The sequence below is a fragment of the Euleptes europaea genome, chromosome 19, assembly GCF_029931775.1.
Source record: "Euleptes europaea isolate rEulEur1 chromosome 19, rEulEur1.hap1, whole genome shotgun sequence".
NCBI lineage: Eukaryota > Metazoa > Chordata > Lepidosauria > Squamata > Sphaerodactylidae > Euleptes > Euleptes europaea.
Genome location: NC_079330.1, coordinates 21,990,261 through 22,009,362, shown reverse-complemented (window position 1 = coordinate 22,009,362; position 19,102 = coordinate 21,990,261). Strand labels below are relative to the sequence as shown.

The 19,102-nt window shown below is 45.7% G+C and overlaps 1 protein-coding gene across 4 annotated transcripts in view; it reads right to left on the bottom strand.

Moving 5' to 3' along the window:
• Nucleotides 1-19,102, bottom strand: part of GTF2IRD1 (GTF2I repeat domain containing 1) — a 116,379-nt gene that overhangs the window by 48,229 nt on the left and 49,048 nt on the right. For all 4 annotated transcript variants that reach the window (XM_056865122.1, XM_056865125.1, XM_056865124.1 and 1 more), the window contains exons 2-4: nucleotides 11,383-11,511; nucleotides 4,746-4,887; nucleotides 864-1,010 (exon numbers count right to left, since the gene is read on the bottom strand). In XM_056865122.1, the coding sequence (XP_056721100.1) occupies nucleotides 864-1,010; nucleotides 4,746-4,887; nucleotides 11,383-11,505 (412 nt within the window). In that variant the 5' untranslated portion in view covers nucleotides 11,506-11,511. The remainder of the gene's footprint in view (nucleotides 1-863; nucleotides 1,011-4,745; nucleotides 4,888-11,382; nucleotides 11,512-19,102) is intronic.

Here is a 19,102-nt window from a genome sequence, read left to right as displayed (position 1 = left end):
TTTTGCCACAATAAATAGACTTTAAGATAATAAGATAATAAATAAGATAACAAAAACCTAACTAGCCTTTAAGATGGCACAGAACTCTTTGTTGTTCCCCTTGATAGGGTGGTACGCTCTGGTAAAGTACCGGAAGCATTTTGAATACTAAAGAACTTGTATAAAGTCTTAAGTACAACAGAAATGAATAACAGTACGACACAGTTTAAGAGCCAGGAGTTTTTTTCTTCATCAGCTCAGTTTACTAGAAGTGGTTCCAATATGCCTATAAAGGTCAACTGATTGATTGGTTGGTTGGTTGGTTGGTTGATTGATTGATTGATTGATTGATTGAAGTGGTTCCTGTTCTGCCAGTGTGGCATGTTGGTTAGAGTGTGGGACTGGGGAAACCAAGATTCCAATTCCTTCTCAGCTGAAAGGGCTAATGGGAGACCATGGACTTGTCACTTTCTCCCTCAGCCTCCCCAGCCTCATGCTTTTGTTGTGAGGATGGGAGCATCTTGGATGAAACATAAAATAAAAACATAATAAATGATACTCAGTGCTTGCGCACCACCACGGCAGATGGCCAGAACACAGTACTGCAGCTACTCAAAGAGTAGGGGGTCAACTGACAAACGGAACCACAAAAGTTCCACAATGTCCTCTAAAGCTACCCTTGTCTGCTGTTCATTCTGAGTAGTCCATTCCAACCTGTTTCCCTCCCTCTCTTCCTAATTTCACCTCTGTTGCCCACCTCCAGCCCCAGACTTGACACTTGAGACTTGACTTTAGAACACCCTCAAAGGCAAACCAAGCACACACCGCAGCAGACAGCAACCTCAGGCGAAGGGAAGTGAAAACAGATCAGGATTGTTTCTTACTATAAAGCACATCGAAGACTTCTTCCACCATCTTCCTGAGAAGGTAAACATCTGATCCCTGATCCGGGGAGATCCGTGGAATGCTCCGGCCGAAGTCCTTGGCTTTCTTCTGGCTGTCCAGATCTTGTTCTTTCCTCTGTTGGATTCCTGCCGACATGGTGGGGGAGCAAGAGAAAGAGAAGAACAGAGAGGAGGAGCAAAGCATCTCAGTATTGCGTCCTGGATCCTTTAGCATTTGAAGCAGCCTATGTGTGTTCTATCCACCCATTCCATGCCAACAAGTACTCTGGTATCTGGGGCATAATGTGGGATCCTCTTGCCTTGAGCCTGTAACCTCATCACCAGGGGGTGCTGCTAGACTCTCTTTCATTTTGCTATGCCAATTAATCCGCCTTGTGACTCAGTGAAAAAGGGGGACTATATGTGAAGTTAATAATTAATTTTTATTTTGTGCAGACATGCCTACAAAAGCCAGTGCGGGATTTTTTGGGGGGGATGGGGAGCATATACAGCAAGGTTTTCTCCAGCTTGAAAAAACTATTCTCGGCACTGGACAGGGTGGAATTGGATTCTCTTGGGACATGTGCTAGAGCTAAACTGGAAAGATCTGTGTTCAAATTTCTATTCAGCCATGAAGTTCTCTGGATAATCTTGGGCCAGTCTTTATTTTTCATCCTGACCTGCCTCATAACATGGTTGATGGATAAAAGGGAGAAAAGGTCCCTGGAATCCTATATATGCAGCCCTGAGTTCCCTGTAGGAACGGTGGGATAAAAATGTGTCCAGCAGAAGTCTGTACACTCACTGAATTCTCGCCACCAGCTTTCAGCGGCTTTGTACTTGATTTCCCGATATGGAAAGCCCAACTACAATAGGTTTAAAAACTGCAATTCATTTTTAAAGGGGCTCTGCACTTTATGAATTAATATAAAAGATTATAGTTCTTCAGAGATTTGAAAATGATGGTGTGGATTTTGTCAGTCACAAAAAGGGCCAGCCACTTTACTGTTAAGAACATAAGACAAGCCCTGCTGGATCAGACCAAGGTCCATCAAGTCCAGCAGTCTATTCACATAGTGGTAAACCAAGAGCCTCCAGGAAGCCCACAAACAAGACGACTGCAGCAGAATCCTGCCTGTGTTCCACAGCACCTAATATAATAGGCATGTCCATCTGAGCCTGGAGAGAATAGGTATGCATCATGACTAGTATCCATTTTACTAGTAGAAGAAGAAGAGTTGGTTTTTATATGCTGATTTTCTCTACCACTTAAGGGAGTATCAAATCAGCTTACAATCACCTTCCCTTCCCCTCCCCACAACAGACACCCTGTGAGGTAGGTAGGGCTGAGAGTGTGACTAGCCCAAGGTCACCCAGCTGGCTTCATGCACAGGAGTGAGGAAACAAATCCAGTTCACCAGATTAGCCTCTGCTGCACATGTGAAGGAGTGGGGAATTAAACCCGGTTCTCCAAACTCCAAACCTCTGCTCTTAACCACCACGCCGGCTCTTTACTATTACACACAGTGATAACACAATTACTTTTTTTTAATTAAAAGAAGTCGAACCACTGTACGGTAACTTCTGGGCCACACAAACAGGTAAGGTATACAGCAGACCAGCAAAAAGATATCCTTGCCAAATGGCGAATGCTCATGATGGATTAGACCTGGGGCGAATTTTACAGCTGGCACCCACTCAGCAGATAATCCCATGCAAGCAGTGACCTTGACAGGCGATCTGGGCTAATATTTGCACGAGAATGAACTGTTCTTGAGCAGTTCCACAGAGGGGATTAAACGCGAACGCAAATGCGCTTTCCACCAGCATCCAGCACGCTGGCACCCTCCGTTGCCTGGGTTTTTTCTCCCTACTGCAATAAAACCCTCCGGATTATAACTAAACAAATATGTTCTTTCTCTCCCGCATCCTGGGGCTCAGGCCCAGTTCGCTAGCAACTACCTCCCCCCCCCACACACACACACACGCACTGTGAATCCAAATCAACAAGAGAAGATTGAAGAGCCAGCTACACTGCACAATTTCTTCCCAAGCTTCTTTTAAATGCTTTTGTTTTCGTTTGCAACTAGGGCTGCCTGGTTTGCTTTATCATGGTGAATGGTACTGGGGGAAGGGGTTAACACTTTCCTCCACAGCCATTTTTCCACCACCTCAATCTGCTTTTACTTCTACTGGTGTGTGTATGTGTGTGGAATAGATAGGTATCTCAGGTCGTTTATGCATGGGAGTTTTACCTGAGGTTCGTTGCTCGCTGGACCCACACTTTCCTGTTGGGGATCTATGCACCAGCAGTCTACAAGCTCCAATCAAGTCCCTACCCCTTGAAATGCTGCTTTCTAATGGACTTACTTTATAGCGCTTACTGTGAGAGAAAATCCCCCAAAAACACAATTGCTGCATTAAAAAGCAATCTAAGAACAAAAAACAGAGCAATCTGAAAGGGGGGGACAAATCTAAGCCTCAGTTTTTAAAAGCCTTTCTTCTGCTCAGAAAGAGCTCCCAGGAAGCAGGAAGCATTTGAATCCCCACCTATTTACACGCTACTTTGTAATTGGCTGAGAGAGAAACCAAGCTTGCGTGTCCCGCACTTTGCCTTACGCACAGGGATTTTACTCGAGCTGAGCTCAGGGAAGATGGAAGAATCAGGTTAACAGAGCAATGGGAAGTCCTGGGATTTGTGAGGGCTGGTAGTGAGTTCATCTCTAATGGATGAAAAACTCATACATAACTCCAAGGAACAATCTTAAAAACCTCCAGGGAAGGAGAGCTTACCACATCCTGAGAAAGCTTGTTCCACTGAGGAACCGCTCTAACTGTTAGAAAATTCTTCCTAATGTCTAAACAGAAACTCTTTTGATTTAATTTCAACCCGTTGGTTCTGGTCCGACCTTCTGGGGCAACAGAAAACAACTCGGCACCCTCCTCTATATGACAGCCCTTCAAGTACTTGAACATGGTTATCATATCCCCTCTCAGTCTTCTCCTCTTCAGGCTAAACATACCCAGCTCCTTCAACCCTCATAGGACTTGGTCTCCAGACCCCTCACCATCTTTGTTGCTCTACTCTGGACACATTCCAGCTTATCTGAACTGCTGTTTCTGAAGGGACCCCAGGGAATAGTATGGGGGGTGGACATTCTGGCCTGCAGCAGGAGAAGGAAGCTAAGAAAGTCACACTGCAGGTGGAAATCCTTCCATCCGTAGAAATGCTCTAGTGGATCCAAGCCCATGTTTATTAGATTGGTGGTCACCACTAAACAGGAATTTCAGTTACTGCCTCTCAAATTACAAAACCAGCTATGCTCTTCAATGTGCCACATTCAGGATCCTTATTCATTTAGAGCATTTACTTGCCATAGCTCCATATGAATCATAGAATCATAGAGTTGGAAGGTACCACCAGGGTCATCTAGTCCAATCCCCTGCACAATGCAGGACATTCACAACTACCTCCCACACACACACCCAGTGACCCCTACTCCATGCCCAGAAGATGTGCAAGATGCCCTCCCTCTCATGAACTGCCTAAGGTCATAGAATCAGCATTGCTGACAGATGGCCATCTAGCCTCTGCTTACAAACCTCCAGCGAAGGAGCACTTATGATAGGAACGAACAAACACTAAAATCCAAAACTCACACACACATCAATACAATAATCATGAATGAAACAAGTTCACAGTAACTGGGGGGGAGGGGTTAAAAATATACCATCGCGGCAAAAAGACAGAAGAGCAAAACCCAACATGTTGGTTTCATATTGCTTTTTGGTATTAAAACTCTCACTCTTCACACTGAGGATTTTTGCATTTTAAAAAAAATAGGTCAACAGTTCTCTACAGAAATCCACGGCAACACTCACTGCAGAACTTCTTGAAATCCGCCTGGACCTCCTTCCGTGTGTTCATGAAGACCCTCCCCTTCTCCGTCCCGACAACAAAGGTGTTTTCATCATGAACCGCAATGCAGGCAACCTCTGTGTTGAGTTTAGAAAGTGCTGAACACTGGGAAGAGGAGAGAAAGAAGAATGGTTGGGAACACCAAAAGAGAGATCACATCCATCAGTCTTCTCTAAAATGGACTACTGCAACACCCTCTATGTGGGTCTGCCTTTGAAGAATAGTTAGGCGTTGCCATCACTTTAAGACTCTCAAGACTGTTTATTGTTTACTTTTACTGTGTGTATGTGTCTTTCTGGGACTTGATATTGGTTTGCCATGTTTTGTGGCTTTGATTCTGTCCTTTGAAATTGGTTTTGTTGGTCTTGCAACATTGTATTATTTGCAGTGGATTCTAGAGTTTGACATTGCCTTCAATTTGGGGGGGGTCGTACATTGGCTCAGATTCTCTGATTTTACATATCTTGGGTTTGCAACAGAATTCCCGCTTGGTTTCACTTGGATGATTCTCTGGTTTGACATTGGGTTGGATTCTCAAGTTGTGCATTTGTTGCCACATTGTTCCACAGTTCTGCCAGGATTCTCTGGTTCTGCACTGGTCCTTTGGGCTTGTTGGTTTAGTCCGCTTTAAGAGACTTTGGGCTGGGGTTGCTTTGCTTGCTCTTGCGTCTTTGGATATTCTTTGCCCAGGAAAAAAACATGGAATTCCCCTCCCCCATAAGAAACAATGGAGGATGGAACTTGGAGGTTATTTAAAGGAGAAGCACCAGCAGCTCTGCTATAATTCTGGTGCAATTTTCTCAAAAAACAGTTCTTCCAGCCCTCCAGAAAGATTTCCCATAGGGAATAACAGAGCCGAATAATATTGGAATCCAGAAAAAAAAAGACCAGATCCAAATACCAAACTGGTTAGGAATCAAGATAACCAGGAATACCACTATTTTTCGGCTCCCTGATAACCAGATCTGAAAAATACCAAAAAAATGTTGAGGTACACGCCCTTATTGGTCAGCGAAGAACTAGAGATCTTGACCTTGAAATTTTGCAAAAATGCCAAGAATGCGAAGACACAGATTTTATTCCACAAAGAAACAAGTTCACATTATTGTATAAATATGTCTCCAAGAATAGGGTTGTAAAGTTTAAATTGTTTAATCGATTAAATTGCTTTTGATTAACTAAAAAGGTTCAGATTTAAATATATTATTTTTGTCGCAAGCTCTAATCCACAGATGGCAGATGCCATCGTAGATGCCCAGAAGTTGGGTGCTCTATAATACCATCCTAAAGACCCTTTCCTGGGAATAAGCCTTAATAAAAACATGGGACTTTACTTCTGAGTAGATTGCTTAGGATTGCTCCCTTAGGCAAGCAGGGGCCGAGTCAGTGCATGGAAGAGGGAGAGTCTGCTTTGCTAGAGGAGCTGACTTAAGATTTTCCAGGTGCTTACCACTTCATGCAAGGTAACAGGCAAATTATGTATGTAAGAACTTAGTTAGTAACAGGGGGATTATAACTGGTATTACTGTTGTAATTTGTTGTTATTTCAAGACTGTCTTTCAAACTGCAGCTTGGAGTGTGTCCAATTTGGTGGAAATGAATCCCTCCCCCCTGCATTGGAAGAACCCAGCCCTTTGATTGAGGGACTGGAGAACTTGGCTCACCACAGAGGTTCTGCAAGCAAAAATCTGTTGTTTAACTGAACTCAAAGAGACTAACCATTGCCTGGTCACTGTTCTACCTACGTGTTCAGCTTTGAGAGACTGTGTAGTACTTTTTTCTATGGCGGAGGGTTTCGCGAAACAGAAATGTTGCTTACATTCATTTGTCCCGCAAGTTTCGCTCTTGATTCAGCTCCACGGAATCCACACAGAGGTTTTTACCACCTTAGTATTATTTAGTTAATTTTTACACTGTCTACCTGTGATATATACGGCCAAGCCACATCACACAGGAAGTAGTACCTCTTCTAAGATGATGCCTGATACATATATGCAGTAGAAAACAGCAAAAGTCCAGTGACACCTTACAGACTAACAAAATATCTGGCAGGGTATGAGCTTTCGTGAGTCACAGCCCCCTTCTTCAGCTAGCTGTATCTGAAGAGCTGTGACTCACAAAAGCTCATACCCTGCCAGAAATTTTGTTAGTCTTTAAGGTGCTACTGGACTCTTGCTCTTTTCTACTGCTGCAGACAGACTAACACGGCTACCCATCATAATCTGATACATACATGCATTCTCTAAAAGAGAGGGAAGTAGGCTGTTCCCTTTAGTACTATTATTTTTACTCAGCCAAGCATTTGCTTGGCATGCAGAAGGTCCCTGGTTCAATCCTTGGCATTGCTAGTGAAAGGATTTCAAGCATCAGTTGCCGGGAAAGACCTTTCTCTGCCCAAGCCCCCTGGAGAGCAGCTGCCAGTTGAAATAAGTCATCTTCGGCTCTGTTGACCATTGAACTGACTCAGCATAAGGCAATGTCACATTTTCACAGGCAAATGTATGCAAATGTAACTGCTTAATTAAGCCACAGCCTACAACTCATGTGATTTAATTGACTAGGGTTGTTTTTTAAGGGACTGACAGACCCAATTTTTATTCTTGAGATCTAATGCTGCAAAGACATTACACACATACACTTCCTTGCCTGATTTCATTCACACTAAAAATAAGCCACAGCCTTCTGCAAGAGACATAGCCAGGCAGATATCTTGTTTATGGAAACAAGGCTGCCTTATGTAAGAGTTCTACACAGATATGTTTTTTTTTTAAGGGGGAAGGGGAGGAAGACATTCATGCAAATTATTGTCTTTGTCATAGGGGGAAAAAAGCCTTTAACATCTTGTTCTGGAAAGCACACAGAGAGAGTGGTAAAACATATGGGACTATCAAAACAGCAGATTCCAGCATAAAGGTTAACAGAAAAACATAATATGTGTTTTTAAAGATTGACTTTTTAAAAAAACAACCTCTTCTGACGGTGGATGAGAGGAAGCGATTTCACTTCAGAACCCAAAGCATTGAAGTGATTCTCCGTAACAGCAGCCCAGAGAAAAGAATGCGACAACTCTCACCACCGCTAGAATGCTTTCGAACAAAATCACGTCTCCCCTCCTGTCCTTGGGCCTTTCGGGCAAAATGTTTCCTGTAACCAAGCTCCATCCGCTTCATAGCAACAGCACTGATTTGCCTCATGCCATGATGGGCCAACCTACTGCAGCGTTTAGCATGTTTTCAGACATGCCATGATGTCACAATAGCTCAGCGAATGGGAGGCAAAGACCATTTTTATAAGAAGAAGAGGAGCTGGTTTTTATATGCTGACTTTCTCTACCGCTTAAGGAAGAATCAAACCGGCTTACAATCGCCTTCCCTTCCCCACCCCACAACAGACACCCTGGGAGGTAGGTGGGGCTGAGAGAGCTCTAAGAGAGCTGTGACTAGCCCAAGGTCACCCAGCTGGCTTCATGTGTAGGAGCGAGGAAACAAACAAATCCAGTTCATCAGATTAGCCTCCGCCGCTCATGTGGAGGAGTGGGGAATCAAACCCGGTTCTCCAGATCAGACTCCACCGCTCCAAACCACCGCTCTTAACCACTACCCCATGCTGGCTCTCATAAACATATGATTTTTAAAAATCATCTGTGTAATTAGAGAACAGGAGGGAGGTGGTTTTGAGGTCCAAAAGGGAAGCTAGTACAGACAAAAAAAAGAGGGATGTAATTTGATTCGCACGAGGATTACCAGAGCCCTGCATAGGTGCTCATACAGTAGCAGTGTAATCATAATAGTACCTACCAGCCTTGCTCCCTAAATACTCTGGGCATCACAGAATTGCCGTGTACAAACTCTGCTTTGTGTGACAATACACATAGGTCCTAGGCTCATGGGGCTCAATTCAGACCTGACGGCCAACTAGAAGGTGTTCTGAGGATGCAGGGAGGTGGGGGCCGGCACTATCCCAATGCAATTTAGTACTGGTAGGATACTGATAGGAGCAGAATACTCCTCCAACAGGATGGACCACCTGGCCTGATCCAGCAAGACAGTAACTTGGAACATAAGAACGTAAGAAAAGCCCTGCTTGATCAGACCAAGGCCCATCAAGTCCAGCAGTCTGTTCACACAGTGGCCAACCAGGTACCTCTAGGAAGCCCCCAAACAAGATGACTGCAGCAGCATTGTCCTGCCTGTGTTCCACAGCACCTAAGATAATAGGCATGCTCCTCTGATACTGGAGAGAATACGCATGCATCATGACTAGTATTCATTTTGACTAGTAGCCATGGATAGCCCTCTCCTCCATGAACATGTCCACTCCCCTCTTGAAGCCTTCCAAGTTGGCAGTCATCACCACATCCTGGGGCAGGGAGTTCCACAATTTAACAATGCATTGTGTGAAGAAATACTTCCTTTTATCTGTTTTGAATCTCTCACCCTCCAGCTTCAGCAGACATTCTGGTATTATGAGAGAGGGAGAAAAGTTTCTCCTTGTCCACTCTCTCCCTAACATGCATAATTTATAGACCTCTATCATGTCTCCCCTTAACTGCCTTCTTTCCAAGCAAAACAGCCCTAAGCCTTTTAACCACTCCTCATAGGGCAGTTGCTCTTGCAAGAAGGGCCTCTTTAAACCACAACACTTCTCCCAGCAGGGCCTTCCCCTCCAAAGCAAGCACCAGGCCCAAATCAAACGTTATTTATTTAAAACATTTATATGCCACCTTTCCACCCAAATATGATCCCCAAGGCAGAAATATGGTATCTAACATGACACAGGGAGCATTTTAGCTCATGAAAACAGCAAGGGGGGTGCGAAGGTTGAAACCTCTTCTGCCTCACGACAGGATCTTGAGCCGAATTGCACCCTGGCTTGCTTGGGAACGTTTGTTCTGCAACATCTTGTCTTTTACATTATGCCTTACTGTAAAAGGGACACAGTTGGGGAACCCAGCGTATTCAGAGATCTCTCCAGGTACAGACCAAAGGAAATGAATTCCTCCACACAGAAGAATCACAGTGCCCTCGACCTCTGAGTAGAGACCTGACCAAAAGCTGAAAGCACTTTTATCCAACTGACAAAGGCGAGATTTTTCAAACATTTCCACATCCATTACCTGTCCCAGCTCCAATGTCACATGGGTTGTTGTCTTGTACACAGACCTCTGCCGCTAGGTGAGCAGCACCTTCCACAGGTAGACGGCCCAAGAGAAGAGCGGCACTGAGCCAAAGATCTGCATCTCCAGCGGGGTCTCAGCCCAGAGCACGCCCAGCAACGGCACCACCATAGCCCACCACCCATCCACACCAACTTAGCCGGCTAATCTCTCTTCCAGCCTCGCCTGCTCCTTTGGCCCAACCAGCTTCCACCCATGATGAAAACAACGGCAGACCCTCCCCTTGCCTATTCCACTTCGCTTCCACTTTAAGTGCCTCACCACCAGAAGTTCTTCCCATATACCCTAATCTCTTAACTTCCCCAACTCAAAGATGTGCTTTCACCCTAGCAAGACTAAATGCAGTCCCCATACAGGTTTTAAATGGCTGCTTTCTAAAAATCCCATTTAGTGAGGCCTGTGTGACTGTGGAGTTGGTGAAAATGAAACCCTAGGTTATCCACTTCTTAGAACTCATAGAATCATAGAGTTGGAAGGGACCACCAGGGTCATCTAGTCCAACCCCCTGCACAATGCAGGAAATTCCAAACTACCTCCCCCCACATCCCTAGTGACCAGAAGATGGCCAAGATGCCCTCCCTCTCATCATCTGCCTAAGGTCACAGAATCAGCATTGCTGACAGATGGCCATCTAACCTCTTCTTAAAAGCCTCCAGGGAAGGAGAGCTTACCACCTCCTGAGGAAGCCTGTTCCTCTGAGGAACCGCTCTAACTGTTAGAAAATTCTTCCTAATGTCTAGATGGAAACTCTTGATTTAATTTCAACCCGTTGGATCTGGTCCGACCTTCTGGGGCAACAGAAAACAACTCGGCACCATCCTCTATATGACAGCCCTTCAAGTATTTGAAGATGATTATCATGTCACCTCTCAGTCTTCTCCTCTTCAGGTTAAACATACCCAGCTCCTTCAGCCTTTCCTCATAACCTTCTTTTTTGTAAGAATTGGAATAAGGAGAGAACCAGCTGGATCATACCCATTCTAACAAAGTATAATCTTCCTTTAGAACTCTGGATCGTCCCTTTTCTCTTATCAGATCTAGAGATAGATACCGAGACAATTTATCAGGTGGCAAAATACTTAACTCAAGTAATGGCTTTAAAATTGTCCTGCTAAATGATACAGGTATTTTGCTCCAAGAGGTAATGTTGAACTGGTATAACTTTATTATATGTATTTTACGTATTTATGAATTTTAGGTATTTTATACGTTTATGCGTATTTGCTTATGTATTTGCTCATGGTTTTGCTAATGAGCAATAAACAAACGAAGTGCCTCAGGCAAACCCCGATCTCGTCTCCTCCCCTATCAGTTTAACCTACTCTTGTGGTGATGACGGAGAACAACATTGAAATCCACCTTGGGTCCCTGTTGGGGGGGAGAAGGGGGGTAGAAATAAACAAATAATATTCAAAAAGACTCACCATAGAATCTAAGGCAGATACTAAACTGGTGATGACTTCGTCTTTCTGAGAGAACACCAAGTGCCACTGGTCGGGTCTGGAGTTGTTCAGTGGCCCGTCGGAGAGCTTCCCCAACAGTGCCATCGCCACCTGAAATAAAGCAATACCAGAAGCTCAAGTTTGGGCACGTTTGTTTTATTTGCTTCATTTAGTCTGCCTTCCTTGCTGAGACTTTACTTTTTTATTTATTATTTCCACTTATTACCCCGCTCTCCCCAGCCAAAACCAGGCTCAGAGCGGCTTACAGAACATAAAAATCCTATTAAATCAGTAAAAGCATTAAAACATTTTAAAATAGCCCTACAAAATCAGTAAATATTTATAATTAAAAAAACAAAAACATGTTTTTACTCTCTCTGCTCAACCTTGTAGTTACGTTGTTGACAGCAGTCAGGTCTTCAGATGTGATTTTCCAATTGTCAAATGAGGAAAAATTAGCACATCTATTGATGACAAATGGAAATGTATGCTACCGATTTACTGAGGTGTGCATTGTGGAAATACAAATGGACAGCAGTGTTCTATTACTGAAAAACACACATAACACACCAGTCTCAATGGCAATAAAGTTATCATGGCACTAAAAAAAAAAAATAGCCCTACAAAATATATAAACCAGCGGTTCCAAAACTTTTTGAGTCATGGAGCACTTTTCAGGAGAGAAATTCATCATGGAGAACTAATTTTCACCTAGCACCCATCTACTAAACCGAACGACAGTAGTGTTTTTCTTTCCAATCTCTTCACGGAGCACTAGGAGATGTTTCTTGGAGCACCAAGTGCTCCGTGGCGCACAGTTTGGGAACCGCCGATATAAACATTATCCTAGATTACCTAAGGCCCCTTTAAAGTATGACTCACAAAACACAAACTTCGGCTGGGCGAGCAGGTGGGATAATACCAGATTGAATAGAAAAGGTATTACCACAGTGGGGAGGTTAGGGAAGCCAGCATCTACATATAGGGAACCCTAGCTGGCCTCAACCATAAGCCTGGCGGAATACCTCTGTTTTTCAGGCCCTGTGGAACTCTTTGAGGTCCCGCAGGGCCCTGGTCTCACTAGAGAGGCTAGTCCACCAGGCAGGGGCCAGGGCAGAAAAAGCCCTGGCCCTTGTTGAAGCCAGCTGGACACTCCTCGGACCAAGGACCACCAAAAGATTGGTACTAGCTGAACGAAGAGTCCTCCAGGGAACCTACCAGGAGAGGCGGATTACACACATTAAAACTGATGCAATAGGAACAATATGAAGCATACATGGTACTAAAACCAACATACATAAAAACTGGATCACAAAATGCGTGGCTGGCACCGCAAGGTTGAACCCGCGTCTGCCCAGTTCTCACCCAACAATTTAAATGCTGCACCCTGGGCTTGAACCAGTAAAGCCCAGTTTGCATTCTTCCTTGCTTAGTTGCTGGAGTGCAGTAGCGGTCTAAACTGAGGCTATCGTATTTTGGTCACATTATGAGAAGTCAACCGTAACTGGAAAAGACAATTATGCTAGAAAAAGTTGCAGGGAAAGAGGAAGACCCAACAAGAGATGGACCGACTCTATAAAGGAAGCCAGTTTGCAAGACCTGAGCAAGGCTGTTAATGACAGGACCTTTGGGAGGTCATGAATTCATGTATGTAAAGCGCCATCAAGTCACAACTGACTAGCAACCCAGTAGGATTTTCAAGGCAAGAGACGATTAGAGGTGGTTGGCCATTCCCTTCTTCTGCGTAGCCACCCTGGTATTCCTTGGTGGTCTGCCATCCAAATAACTAGCCAAGACCGACCCTGCTTAGTTTCTGGGCTATCAAGATCAGGGTACACAGTTGTGTGTGTGTAAAGTGCCTTCATGTTGCAGCCAACTTATAGCAACCCAGTAAGGTTCTCAAGGCAAGTGACTAACAGAGGTGGTTTGCCCTTGCTGTCCTCTGCATAGTGACTCTGGTATTCCTTGGTGGTCTCCCATCCAAGCACTAGCCAGGACCGACCCAGCTTAGTTTCTGAGATCTGACGAGATCAGGCAAGCCTGGGCCAGCCAGGTCAGGGCCATTAATTCATAGGGTCTCCTTAAGTCGGAAGTGGCTTGATGGCACTTAAACACAGCTGTTGAACACAAAAAATATATTCTTTGGGGGGACCTGCTACTTTTCTGTACAGGGAATTATTTTTATTAACGGGAGAGCATCCAATGAAGACAGTCCCCCTCTCCCCTGGTTCGAAGTGTTGTGACCCAGGAACAGGACTGCTAGACTTCTTTTGTACAGCAGTTGTGTGATCTGTCCATACAGCAATACCTCCAAAACTTCCAACAGCAAAAAAAAATAAAAAATAAAAATACAGAGCTAAGGCAATAATATTTAGTATTTGCACACGCAATCACAGGAATGTGTTCCAACGGTCCGGCAAAGCGGGTCAGCGTTATTCCCTCCATATTGCAGACATGGAGACTGAGACGATAAGAAAACAGCTCACTTAAGGCTCCAGGGTGAATTTGTTGCAAACATAAGAATTTAAATCAGCAATCAAAGCCAGTGTGATGTAGTGGTTAAGAGCGGAGGTTTGGAGCAGTGGACTCTGATCTGGAGAAGCGGGTTTGATTCCCCACTCCTCCACATGAGCGGCGGACGCTAATCTGGTGAACTGGATTTGTTTCCCCACTCCTACACATGAAGCCAGCTGGGTGACCTTGGGCTAGTCACAGCTCTCCCAGCCCCACCTACCTCACAGGGTGTCTGCTGTGGGGAGGGGAAGGGAAGGCGATTGTAAGCTGGTTTGATTCTTCCTTAAGCAGTAGAGAAAGTCAGCATATAAAAAACAACTCTTCTTCTTCTTCTTCTTCAATCACCCCCAGCCAAGCCCAGATCAAAGCCAGGATATTACTCTAGGTCCGGCCTGAAGAGGTCAAGGCTGGGGGGCGTACCTTTCAGAAAAGGGGCAAAACACCCTGCTGCCAGGCTTTGGGCATCCCAGTTCAAACGGGCACGGCATTTCGTCCAGCAGTCACTCAACGCCGACCCGAGCGAACCACGCGACCCATGCTGCAAAACAGATCAAAGTGTGCGTGGGAAGCAAATAGCTTGCGGACGTGGAAGAGAGACAGGTAAATCTCTAAAGAAGCAAAATGGAGGAGGGGGGCTTTGTTGAGACTCGGGGCGGCTGCTTGGAGAATCAGAATGAAGCCAGCTCCGCTTAACTCAATCTGCTAACGAGGCCGCAACTGGAAGAGAGGGCTCCAGGCGCCGCAGGGGCCTGAGATCGAACGGTCCGCAGGGCAAGGAGATTAGGATGCAGCGGACAAAAGGAAGCGCGTGGAGCAGAGAAGCAAGCTAAGCAGCAGACGTGCCTTAGAGCCTACGTACGTCCTCCATAAACTGAGAACCCAAGAATCAGATTATGTTACTTGGTGGGGGGAAATGGCATCCCCTCCCCCAACTTGTTCTGAAAAGCAGAATGCACCCTTGCCTGCCGTCTTATCTACATGCAATCCTACTACGGATCAGTACGCTGAATTAACCTGCAGGAGGCATCTAGCGTCTGCACAGACAACAGCCAGGAAACAGTCAACCACTGCAATTGGGCATCAACCCTCCTCTGCATATGGCCCCATCCCTTTACTGTTTGTTTCAAAGAAGAAGAAGAGTTGGTTTTTATACCCTGCTTTTCTCTACCCTTAAGGAGTCTCAAAGCGGCTTGCAATCGCCTTCCCCTCCTCACAACAGGCACCTTGTGAGGAAGGGGCTGAGAGAGTTCAGAGAGAACTGTGACTGGCCCAAGGTCACCCAGCGGGGGCGCAGGAGGAAAAAGAGGAAGAAGAGTTTGTGTTTATATGCCAACTTTCTCTACCATTTAAGGAAGAATCAAAGCAGCTTACAGTCACCTTCCCTTCCCCTCCGCACAACAGATACCCCATGAGATAGGTGGGGCTGAGAGAGCTCTTAATAGAACTGTGACTAGCCCAAGGTCAGCCAGCTGGCTTCATGTGTAGGAGCAAGGAAACAAATCCAGTTCACCAGATTAGCCTCCACCGCTCATGTGGAGGAGTGGGGGAGTCAAACCTGGTTCTCCAGAATAGAGTCCACCACTCCAAACCACTGCTGTTAACCACAACACCATGCTGGCTCTTAACCACTATACCATGCTGGCTTCATGTGGAAGAGTGGGCAATTGAACCTGGTTCTCCAGAGTAAAGTCCACTGTACACACGGAGGAGTGGGGAATCAAACTTGGTTCTCCAGAGTAGCGTCTGCCAGATGCCTCCTCCTCATGCCTGGATCCAACGTCAGCAGAGAGAGCCTCTCCCTCCAGCAGCAAACTCTGGCCATTGAGGGGAGAGGGAGAAGGGGCAGCCGCCAGGCATACTTTCTTCACGTCCAAGACCTCCCTTAACTGAAATCTTAATGGATATATGTATTTGTTTCTAGCTGCTCTACGTGGCTCTACCATTCAATAAACCTATTGCCATTGTCTTTTAAGAACAAGCCTGTATTTCTGGGCCAGACTTGCAAACCGCCAAGTCTCCACGGCACGTTCAGTTGCACTTAGACCAAATATTTCCTGATCTCTCTTGGTTCATCACAGGAAAACCTTGTCTTGAAATGTGCAAATCCCGAAAGCTATGCTAGCCTGTTGCTGCTAAAACCACTAAGAGCCCACCCAAAGCCTGCTCTGTCCGATAGAAGGAGGAGGAGGAGGAGGAGGAGGAGGTTTTTATATGCCGACTTTCTCTACCACTTAAGGAAGAATCAAACCAGCTTACAGTCACCTTCCCCTCCCCCACAACAGGCACCCTGTGTGGTAGGTGGGGCTGAGAGAGTGTGACTAGCCCAAGGTCACCCAGCTGGTTTCATGTTGGAAGGGACCACCAGGGTCATCTAGTCCAACCCTCTGCACAATGCAGGACATTCCAAACTACCTCCCCCACACACACACACACCCAGTGACCCATACTTCATGCCCAGAAGATGGCCAAGATGCCCTCCCTCTCATGAACAGCTTAAGGTCATAGAATCAGCACTGCTGACAGATGCCATCTAGCCTCTTCTTAAAAACCTCCAGGGAAGGAGAGCTTACCACCTCCCGAGGAAGCCTGTTCCACTGAGGAACCGCTCTAACTGTTAGAAAATTCTTCCTAATGTCTAGACGGAAACTCTTTTGATTTAATTTTAACCCGCTGGTTCTGGTCCAATCTTCTGGAGCAACAGAAAACAACTCGGCACCCTCCTCTATATGACAGCCCTTCAAGTACTTGAAGATGGTTATCATATCCCCTCTTCAACCTTTCCTCATAGGACTTGGTCTCCAGACCCCTCACCATCTTTGTTGCTCTACTCTGGACACGTTCCAGCTTATCTACATCTTTCTTAAATTGTGGTGCCCAAAACTGAACACAATACTCTAGGTGAGAGTAGGCTGACCATATTTCCTTGAGACAAAAACGGGACATTGGGATGGCAAAAACGGGACAGGGGTTATGTAATATGAGTGCAAACCGATCTTATCACTTTTTCTATGCGAATTTACCCAGCCATGCCTGCGTGCAGTAAAACAAATGTCAAAACTGAAGGAAACAAACGTTGGAAGTGTAATGAGGTGCAAAACGGGACAAAATTGACATTTTAATTAAAAGGACAGGACCCAGGGAAACATGATAAAAACGGGACTGTCCCGCTCAAAATGGTACGTATGGTCAGCCTAGGTGAGGTCTAACCAGAGCCGAGTAAAGTGATACCATGACTTCGCGTGATCTGGACACTATACTTCTGTTGATATACACATCTGAGCATTGCATCGAGACATCCAAGACTATATAACAAGCCAGACGTGAAGTGAGAAAAAAGTCTGAACAGGAGATTCTACCCCACCCAAACCATAACTTTCATTGAAGTATAAAAAGTCCCCTCAAGCTTCTAGCCCTCCTGGCTAGCTTAGAAAACTTTTGCAAAACTCCAGAGCTAGAGAATAATTTAGACCAGGTCTGTCAAACATACAGCACATGGGCCAAATACGGCCCCTTGACAGCTCTTATCTGGCCCGCAAGCCAACCAGGGCAGCCCCCCACCACTCCCTATCTGGGCTGGCAAAGCATGCCCCGGTCAAGTGGCATTTATGTCATATCCAGCCCTTGTAACAAATGAGTTCAACACCCCTGATTTAGATGGGGGTTTTTTTTGGGGGGGGGGTGAAGATTCAAAGAAAGGGCTGCAGTCTGGTATCTGCCTCTTTCTGATCGCTGCTAGCAGACACACAGATCTTGTCTGGACCTCTCGGAGATACAAAGCCTTTCGTCTCTGCCAAGGCTCGGAATCACTTTCTCTAGCAGCCAGAGACAAAGGATTACAAAAGAACAGAGACGCTGGGATGGAAAAAAAAAAGTGGAGCAAAAGCGACGTGACCCGGTTTTAACGGTTAGAGGCAGGTTTCCGGCAGCAGCCGACGGAAGTGAGGGAGGAAGCATCTGGAATGAGGGGGAGGGGAGCCTTCACAGCACAATAAGAAGCATCTTTAGATATATGTAATCTACAGATACAGCTGCCTTATACTGAGTCAGACCATGGGCCCATCTAGCTCAGCGCTGAGTCTTCTGACTGGCAGCCCCTCACCAGGGTTTTGGGCACAGCAAGGGTCTTCCCCAACACTTCTTACTTGCAATCACAGAATCATAGTGTTGGAAGGGACTACCAGGGTCATCTAGTCCAACCCCTGCACAATGCAGGAAATTCACAACTACCTCCCCCCCACACCCCCAGTTACCCCTGGGTCCCTCTTTGCTACTGGCAGGAGGTTTTTGGGGTGGAGCCTAAGGAGGGCAGGATTTGGGGAGGGGAGGGACTTCAATGCCATAGAGTCCAATTGCCAAAGCGACAATTTTCTCCAGGTGAACTGATCGCTGTCAGCAGGAGATCAGTTATAATAGCAGGAGATCTCCAGCTATTACCTGGAGGTTGACAACCCTAGTTAGTTGCCAGACTAGTAAGTGGGAGATTCAGGTTCAAATCCCCACTCAGCTATGGCGGCTTGCTGGGTGACCCTAGGGTTGCCAGGTCCCTCTTTGTCATTGGCGAGAGGTTTTTGGGGCGGAGCCTGAGGAGGGCGGGGTTTGGAGAGGGGAGGGACTTCAATGCCATAGAGTCCAATGGCCAAAGCGGCCATTATCTCCAGGTGAACTGATCTCTATCGGCTGGAGATCAGTTGTAATAGCAGGAGATCTTCTGCTATTACCTGGAGGTTGGCAACCCTACCTGGGCCAGTCACACAGACTCAGCCTAAACTTCCTCAGAGGGCTGTTGTGAGGATCAAACGAAGGAGAGGAGAATTACTTGTAATCTGCTTTGGTTCCCCCCACCCAAATTTGGGGAGGATACAAATACAAAGCAGGATACAAATATCTAAATAAATAAAAGGAGCGACAGCAGTTACATACTGAGACAAAACAAAAATGGCGGCATCGGCTTTTCCCTAATCCAGAGGCATAGAAGGATTTTACAAAGCTCATCTCTTATGAATACTTCGATCTGATTTTTTCCCTTTTTTAAAAAATTGGGGGTCTTCTAACTGCCATTCAAAACTGCATCAATGTTTATTGACTGCCCCCTTTTAAAAACCAAAGGGTTCTTTCTGCGCTAATTCAAAGCAGATCCCAACCCAACCGAAAATTTCATTTCTTCAGGAAATAAATAATTGGTCCCATG